This window comes from Bremia lactucae, linkage group LG3, assembly GCF_004359215.1.
Source record: "Bremia lactucae strain SF5 linkage group LG3, whole genome shotgun sequence".
In the NCBI taxonomy this organism is placed as follows: domain Eukaryota; phylum Oomycota; class Peronosporomycetes; order Peronosporales; family Peronosporaceae; genus Bremia; species Bremia lactucae.
In genome coordinates, this window is record NC_090612.1 from 2302106 (window position 1) to 2311587 (window position 9482).

The 9482-nt window shown below is 45.4% G+C and overlaps 2 protein-coding genes across 2 annotated transcripts; both read left to right on the plus strand.

The window, feature by feature from the left end:
* Positions 1 to 374: 374 nt before the first annotated feature.
* On the plus strand, positions 375 to 1721 carry CCR75_003898 (uncharacterized protein; the record flags this gene model as incomplete). The annotated part of the gene is made up of 1 exon (XM_067961989.1): positions 375 to 1721. One exon carries the CDS (start codon positions 375 to 377, stop codon positions 1719 to 1721), a length of 1347 nt encoding a protein of 448 aa, XP_067815273.1.
* A 1050-nt stretch (positions 1722 to 2771) lies between these two features.
* CCR75_003899 (uncharacterized protein) lies at positions 2772 to 2972 on the plus strand (the record flags this gene model as incomplete). The annotated part of the gene is made up of 1 exon (XM_067961990.1): positions 2772 to 2972. One exon carries the CDS (start codon positions 2772 to 2774, stop codon positions 2970 to 2972), a length of 201 nt encoding a protein of 66 aa, XP_067815272.1.
* Between the last annotated feature and the right edge of the window lie 6510 nt (positions 2973 to 9482).

Sequence of the window (9482 nt, forward strand, 5' to 3'; positions counted from 1 at the left end):
ACTTTCTCCAGTTACTTATTCCGGAACCACATGACGAATTGCAGAACAGATTGGTATATAGATAGCGCTTATAAGGAAATTAATACCCTTGTGAACCAAATAGTTAACAATTCCTCCCCTACCTGCATATTATGCAACGATGCATACGATGCGCTGGCTTTTTTGTGGCTGCATAACACCATGGGCGTTATTAAGCAATTTGCCAACAAAGAGACACGACCTGCTCTCGCTCTCAACGCGCCCCAACGTCGCATCCGTTCCGAGCTCCGGCCACGTGAGAAACAATTCGTTTTCTTACCATTGTGGCTCTCCTTATCGCTCAGCATCTTCGCTTTCGCTCTGTTGAGCTTTAAGAAGCTCTAGCTTAAGGAAGAATGGGCGCCGTTGATTGGTTTCGTTCGAGAGCGAAAAAAAATCTGCAAGGGAAGCAAAATGTAAGAGCCAACTCAATAATCAATGGATGCTGTGGCAACTCGTCTCGCTTTAGTTGCTTGCGATTACACGACTCAGCCACGCTTAACGCCAAGGGCTTGTTACAGCATACAGTAGTCACCAAGCTGTACCCCATCGTGCAACTCCACTTGTTGCCGCTGCTTTTAAATTATGACAGCGAGGTACAGGAGGCCAGGGATAACACGAAGCCGGAGAGTGGGCTACCTATCAGCACGAAAGTTGAAAGGCTTACGACAGAGACTTCGGAGCGATTTGCTGAGCAGGTTAAATGTATGGTCGCAGATGCGAGCAGCTCATTTCAGATGACGAGTGAGGGGTGCGGTGGAGCATATTTTTTGACGGCGGACTGGTCTTGTTCCTGCCACAAGAAAAAACCTTTGGGAATTTTTAAGCCAAGAGACGAGGAGTATATGGCTCCTAAAAACCCCCGAGGTTTCGTGAAAGAAACTAGCGTAGTGGGTGTAAGTGAGCATCCTGTCAATAAGGGCTTCCGAGTCGGCAATGGAGCTCTTCGTGAGCGTGCTGCTTATCTGCTTGACCAAGCTTACGGAAGCTTTAGTGGCGTTCCTGAAACGACTTTAATGGTTTTATGTTTAAATGGAGAAGAAAAAGAAGGTTCGATGCAGCGGTTCGTGGCCTCGCAGTGCTCGGCTGAAGACATGGGAACACTCAAGTTTGCAATCCCAGAGGTGCACAAGATTGGCATCTTAGACGTGCGTCTATTCAATACGGATCGCCACGCTGGTAACATCTTGCTCAGTGCACGACTGAATGAGCAGACGTACGCCATGACACCAATTGACCACGGCTTTTGTCTACCCGCCTACAAGCACCTGGACAGTGCGACTTTTGACTGGCTGCATTGGCCTCAAGCTGAGTTCCCGTTCACGGGTGCTGAACTTGACCACATTGCGTCGCTTGACGAGGCGCGCGATGCAGCGGTACTGCGTACTATTGGAATCGAGGAGGAATGTGTGACGACGATGCGTTTGTGTACGGCGGTGCTGAAGCAGGGCGCAGAGGCCGGTTTTTCATTGTATGAGATTGGTTCTCTGCTACAGCGTGACGATGACTTTGCGTCGCCCTCGCAGCTGGAAGTAATGGTTGCTAAAGCAGTGGCGGCTGTTGAGGAAATATTGGTCATGTCTGAGGATAAAGACGGAATTGCCTTTTTTGATGCCATTGTGGCTGAGTCTACTCGTCTGATTGGATGCATGCTAGAGGGTCAGACGAAGAAGAAAGTGCGAAGCATTAGTTGTTTTAGTTAGATAGCGCGTGACGCGAGAGTGGTGACGAGTGAGTGTTTTGAATGAAGAAACAGAAGTTGATAATTGAGAGAAAGCAGCAGTTGAGGTCATGTATTACCTAGGTCAGGTGCAAGCTTTGGGAGTCGCCTTCCCATGTAAGCGATTGTGTACAAAGAGGCAGGTTAAGTTCAAATAACGTTGTGATACTGTCTAAGCCTGTATATTAGCGAAAGGAAAGTATAAGCCGAAATAAGCAGGTGGCGCTCCGATGAACTTTCAGGGTCAACCAAACATGCAGTTATACTTAAGAAGTTTACGATCATGGTATAATTTTGGGATCGACTCTATAATCAACGCAGCATACGCTTATCAGCTCATACGTTGAGTGATTGTGCAGCATCAAAAATGATTATGGTGAGGTAGACATCCACTTTCATCTGTGGAAAAGCTGGCACAATGGCTTCTACACGACTTGTGTGGCTAAGGAATCAGTTCAAGTGTAAAGAACATTCATTGCGATGGAACCAAAATGATACCAATCGCTCAAGTTTGTCTTGTCGTCACTTTCCTAGCCACTCCTCCTGCAGCTACGACAATACGCACCTAGAGATCTTAGCTACGCATGTAATGTACTTCTTCTCATTATACTCAGCAAAATTGCGATACCTTCTGCAATAGTTATCGTCACCAGACAGCAGCCACAAGCTCAATTAAGCGCCACGTGTCCACTTACGCGGACAGTTAAGACTTAAGAACTTTAAGCTGTGTCTTAAAAGAGGCCTTATGTTTTACATCCTTGCGAGAAGAGGCGTTTCAACACACGCAATGCGCGAGCATACAATAAGTGTAAAGTCATAGCAGCTTGTGAAGAGCAGGTGCTGACGTCGGAGATTAAAAATCACCAAAATCGCAGCGTACAATTCAGCCGAGTCATCAGATAAACGTGCAGAAACTTGCTTTACCACTCTTCGAAATAGAGAACGCCAAGTACAGGCAACATTTCACGCTTACACCCTAGAAAGAACAGAAGCATGCAACATCGCAACGGTCATTGAGCGTTCTCCCCATTTAATGCAGCAAAAACCTCTCGAATTTTTATCATCATCGAAACAGCTTGGCTGCTCTCAAATGTGGCTAAGGTATCTTCAGAATGGAGAAGAGCAGCGCTCAAGCCGAGAAGGTAAGCGTCAGCGTCGCACTGCACGTAAAATCGTTTTTAAACTCTTGCTGAAAATGAACGACTTACTCCCTACACCAGTGAAGAAGAATTGAAAGGGTAGATTATACGTATATACTCAAATTGAACACCCTACCCAAATTAAAGGTCGCCTCTATTGGAGCGGCAATCCCTTCTCAGTGCTGACTGCAAGCCTGTGTTTGGCGTCAGTAACAATCACCATTTACTCTGTTCATAGAGAGACATCAACAACGATAAAGTCACTCAAGTTCCAGTTGCCGAGTCATCTCTCGCTGACCATCTAGGAAATGCCTTCCATTGGCCGAACACCCCACTCGACAACAGTTTCGATGATATAAGGTGCCAATTGCCGCCCCGTGTACACGTGTATCACGGCATCCGAGTGTTTCCACTCGGTGGTGAACGCCGCCGCAAGGTCCTAGAACAACTCGACTAGTAGATTCCGACGTTACCGGATTCAAGGTAGGGTTGAGAACGCTACGAACGACACACATCTTGACGATCTTCTTCGCTCGCTACCCTTGTCGGTGTGAGCAGGCATGATGTCCTACATTAAATTTTGCCCGAAAGCGTGATGCAAGTTTGGAAACGCCCCTCAAATCAATAAGAGAAGAAGTGCTGGTCTACGCAAGGTTTTCAGCTGGTGGATTTCCAGACAACCGCTACTTTGGACCAGCTCGAGGGGTGCTGTTCCCTTCTTAGTGATTACCGGTAGAGTTTTCGTCCGTCGAGTCGTCCCGCGTACAGCGTGAGACGCATCTAGGAATTCTGGGGAATATCATCACAATGAGACGCACGCCTTCCATTCCCATGATTGTGTGAAGCTGTTACTCGAATTGCACTACCGTCTCGTCCATTAGCACAATGCCACGAGGGCCAACTTTGAGCTTAAGGATCCCCAAGAACTACAAGCTGAAAGTAGACTTTGGTGGCGTTATGCTTATGTAAGAATGCGACAGCGCGACAAACAGCATCTTGTCGGTAAGTGTGTCAAAATTTGGTCGGCGGAACGTCAAGCCGATGCGCGCAAACGCGTCATCCAATTCTTAGATGCAACAAAGATCTTCTCGTTGGCGACGCAACAATTCTTCGCTTAATCTACGCGTGCGGTATCTTTGACGACCACCGCGAATGTTCATCGCGAAAAGAGACCATCACGAAGCACGGCGACTACGGGCGTCTGTTACTTGGAAACGGGCGGAAAATATATTCCATTTAATTCAAGTGCCGAACACTCACTTGACGATTTTCTAAGACAATTTCAGTTTGGGTTTCCATGAGCTGGCAATTGACGACGTTCTACTGACATGCTTGCACAGATGATCCAAGCCAGTGCTAACGGAACCAAAAACCATGGATACTCTAACGAAGTATGAAAGCTCCTGTCAGGCCTTCATGTCTTATCGACAGTTACAGAAACCATACTTTGCTGAATATCATTTGTGTAGTCAAACAAATCTTGCGCATATTGTAACGGGCTCAAGTTGCCCTGTGTTACACAATCCCCGGTAAGTACGCAAAATGTACTTAAGAGGATGGTCAATTACTTAATTGAAGAAATTTTACCCCGGTATAGCGTCACCCCCATTTTGGTATAGACACCCCACCTCTGTACCAGCACCGACGTCGGTAGCTTAGGGGTTACGGGGTCGAGGTGTCTGTGATTGTTAAGCAGACCTCCTGTCCGGGCAGTGCCTGGTAGGTGACGGGTCTAACATGAATGGGACGGCATCCATTACCGTAGGTCCGATTCCGGAGCTCATTAAGGTGTCCACGTTTATAAACGGACTACCGCACGGCCCATCGCGATAAGCTCTTTTTTAGAAAGGTGACGTAGACGATTGGAGAGGCAATCCAAATATTCTTAGTTGAAAAGCAATTCTACAATAGTGCCTCGGCGACAGCTTGGTATAAGCCGTCGGCCGAGAGGACACATACCACTCCCATGGAGTCGGGCAATGCAGACGGTGTCTGTTTTTAATGCGGCAAGTGCGGCCATTTGATGGCTCTCTGCTATGCCAGGGTCCCTGCTAAGGCGAAGACGCCCAGCAAGAGGACCCCCTCCCTGAGGGCGATGGCAAGAACCAGCGTGCGAGACGCATGAGTGCTGCATCGATTACTGAAGGGTCGGGAAATGCAGGAGCGCAGTAGGGGCGGGATGCCCTACTGGCGCGGACTCTGCAGCCACTCCTAAGTTCAGAGTTGTCGAACAAGTGGGTAGCATTTTCTCTGAGGTACCGAAACTTCGGACCTCAACTGGTCTAACGCGCTCGAGTACGAGGCTATGACCATGTGATGACACTTCTTGTGAATTCGGGTGCATCACAAAATTTTGTAAAATTTGCGACTCTGAAACAGAAACCGGCGGTGTTTGAGTCGCTTTGCTAGGATGACAAGCGAGATGAGGCGACCGTTCGTTTAGCGAACGGCGCGCTAGTAGCCTCCTTGTCTGTGGTCGATATTTTACATTGTGCTATAAGCATTATTTTGCTCAGTCTGTTTACAAAGACGAAGAACGAATGTAGTTGGCCACCTATCTATATAAGGTGTGGTCACTAAAATTACTCTGATACTAGTTATAATGTCGTTTCACGGCCCAGATGCCCACTAGATGGTGCATCATGGAGCTCGCGGAGGATCAGCAGATTGAGTTCTGTGTCATTACAAGGTGACAGCTAATCCCATAACAGGCCACCGCTGTAGCTAAAGCATTTTTGTTTAGCTTTAAGGTGCGATGGAAGGGAAACCTTTCGTCCACCGAAGTGATCCAACAGCAGGCGACAATTTTCGTCCTGACCATAGCTCTCATCAATTTAGAGGCTAATGAGCTCGTCACGTGGTATGCCTTCATGGCTGCCAACGTTGACGGCTGAATTTGTGCTTTAACACTATAGACACTTTCCTGGTGTCTTACCTCGAAGTCGGGTCTGCGCGATAAAGCGTCAGCCAAGACATTCGATGTACCCGGCTTCTATTCAACTTTAAAATTAAATTCAGAGAAGAATGTAAGCCATCTTGCCATTCTAGGCGAGAGGTGCGGTGAGTTTATTGCGGTCCGCAGTGATGCGTGATCCGTATAAACCACAAATGGTTCGGTGCCCAATAGGTGCACACGAAACTTGACAAGATTATACTTTATTGAAAGTAGCTCTTTGTCATACACAGGGTAATTCAGTTCCGCGACTTTTAAAAGCCGAGACTGATTAGAAATGACACGGTCAACGCCGTCGTCATCCTTCTGCATGAGCGCGCTGCCGATTGAAAATTACTTGCATCGCAGACAACGCTAAAGGGCTTATCCGCGTCTGGCAACGCCAAGACCGGTGCCTCTACAAGAGACTGCTTCACGGATGTGAACGCATCTTCTTGTTCTTTTAACCAAACCCATTCTGTGTCCATTTTAAGGAGATCAGAGTATGGTTTAGTTTGCTCAGCATGATTCTTGCTATACTTATGCAAGTAATTAGCGAGCCCCAGGAATTGGCGCAAATCCTTCACATGCCGTGGGATTGGCCATTCCTTTACTGATTTTACCTTGTCTGGATCTGCTCGTACACCATGTGTACCTACGATGCAACCCAGCACAGTTCGTGAACAACGCGATATCCATAATAGACTTCCAGCTGGTGAATGAAATTTGATTGTAGCCTTCTTCGAAAGCGTGGTACATTTTGCAGGAAGAAGCGAGTGATCGTCCGGGTTTGTGGGATCATTTATTCTAATTGGAGCACGAACACCATTCACGTTTGACAGGCCAGCATTTCAGCGATGGTGTGTTCTTGGTCAATTATGACGCTTCTGTCGTCTCATTGCAAGAATCGCATACCCATAAATTTAGATAATACGCCGAGATCCTTAAACTCGAGTATTTGCATATTAGCGAATATTGATCTGCAGACGCGGTCGTTGTACCAGTGACGATCAGATCGTCGACGTAAACTCCTACGAGCACCTTTTCACGCCCATCGGTCTTGTCAAACACATAATGCATCGTTCGAAGCCAAGTTGAACCAGCGTGGAGACGAGCAACTTGTTCCAGAGACGTCCAGACTGCTTGAGCCCTTAGAAACTTCGCTCTACTGTAACGGGGCACTACGACTTGTACTGCTTCAGTACAAATCCACTTCGCACTGCTTCAGTTGCGAGTGGTGTCTTACGTCACTTCACGTACACTAGTACGTGCAGACAACTACCTTAAAGAGGGTTAAATGAAAACAGGATTAATGTAATTAAGTTTCTTTTTCTTTCTATCTGTTAATGCTAACTTAATTACAAACTAATACTAAACATGCAATTGAAATCTTATCTGACTCTCTCTCTTTGAATAGGTTTACAGCTGATTAGTCTGCGGGATAAATAGATATAACGGCTTATACCTATTTATGGATAAATTTCCGAGCATTACACTATAAAGTAATATTCTTCAAATATTCTCTACCTTTTAGATAATATATTAATTAACAACCTATAAGTGTTAATTTCATGTAACGATACACCCCGTTACATCACCCCTCCCTTAAACGACAATCACTCTGACTGGCATTGGATGGAGTGGTCCCTATGTGACCACTTAGTTTAAAAATGATGTTGATTGGTCAGAACCATCATTGGAAATTCCATCGCATCAAGAACAAATTCATGCGGGGTGCTGATAGTGCGGCGCCTTCGGCTGCGGTTCGTGCAGCCGCGGGTAACGCACTGTTACCTGTTGCGGCAGACGGAACGTCTGCCTAACAGGGGGATTTATCGTTTTGCTATAAGTAAGCGTCTCAAAAATCTGCGGTCGAGTATTTTAAGCTACTATTAGTGCAACGGGTAAATTTCGCTTATACTGCTTAAGTACTAGCCGACCTGCGTTGACAACAATAAAGGTGAGGTGCCTCCGATTACGTCACGTACACAACGTGCAGAGGTAGGCTTTAAAGTTGCTAAGAATTCTTAGCAGCTAAAGGTCAATACTAAGAAGGCTTATTATCAGGAAAAAAGTAAAAGTTTACCAATATCATTAAGTTCCTACGTATTGCAATCTTCGTCACTGACTAAAATATAATTTTAAGTATGTATGACGACCCATTGCACACCGCCCATTCGCGCGTCTAGAAAAGATTGGCGAGGTCGTTTCTGGAGAATTAGATCAACGAATGAACATAATTGTTGCATGGTTGCTACAATATAAAAGTGTGCGGTTATACTAAAAATGCTAAGTAAAATTATAAAGATGATAATTTTAGGGAACCGGTATAGCCACACACCCCTTTTGGTATTGCCATACACCCTTCCCTTCTGTTTTTTTCTAATTAGATAGAGACTAAATATTAAAAATGACAACATGATACATTTTCATTATTTCGCTATATCGCAAAATTAAATATGATTCCTTTAGAGTGGTCTTGAGATCCCTTTTGGACTTTGGTACCCCCCTAAATTGCATTTGGGAACCGATATAGCCACACTCCTTAATTATCCACCATGTCAGGTTGACACCAGCTCTGGTACAGAGCCAATAAGTTTGGGAAACTTGGAAACGTTAATGTTCCGGCCTCTAAGAGGTGTAATGTCTCGACTCGATACATGAACCGGAAGAAGACTCGTACTGTGGTACCCAACGTAAAACGTACGTCTGTATTTATGAGAGTAGCTTAATGGTAGCAACATGTTAATAACTAGAATATATATTTATGAGAGTAGCTTAATGGTAGCAACATGTTAATAACTAGAATACACTGGAAAACCTTTATGCAGACCTTCCCAGGTTCAGTAGTTCGAAAGGCCTGCAAAAAGACTTCGCAATATTAGCGTAATTTCTTTGATATATAGCGAGATGATTTTTCAACAAAGAAATTAAAGCGAAAGCCGACAAATACTGAAACATAAGGAAATTGTACTGTATTCAAAAAACAACAGTTATCCCTTTATAATCGTCTTAAGATCGCCCTTTTGGCCTTTGGACCATTACCGCCCCCCCCAAACTACATTACGGAATCGCTATAGCCACACACCCGAATCATCTACATGAGAGTAGTGTAATAGGTGTGACTACCCCTATGGGCACATCAGAAACCGTGTTTTTGTTTGGCGATGTTTGATGTAGATATAAGGCCTATATTTACAAATGAATAAGCTTTTCGAATATTACTTCGTAAAGTAATATTCTCAAAATATAATCTACCTTTTAGATAGGGAAATGATATTGCTACCCGACATTTTTTTATTGCTACCCGACCGTTACTACGTCCATCTCATTGGCTACTGTCTAGCATGCCCATTGACTACTTTTAACGTCCCGTCTACGACATGTATCTACAGTGCTCTACCAGACGTAATGGAACGATGCCAGTTTTAATCAGTTGTCACATACAGAACCGCCTTTTTTTGAACCCAGCATCACTCCATCAATATTCGTTAATTGTAGGCGGGCACGTCGTAATGCGGCCACGCTCTACTTAAGCACACACCCTAGCACAGCGAGGAAGCGGTTTGCACCTGCTTCTCTTGCGTGCAGTGAGGTAGTTGTGGTGGGCGCGCAAGCGACCTCACCCAACACACTAAGAACTCTGGTAAAGCGTCGTCACGGGAGCGGTAAT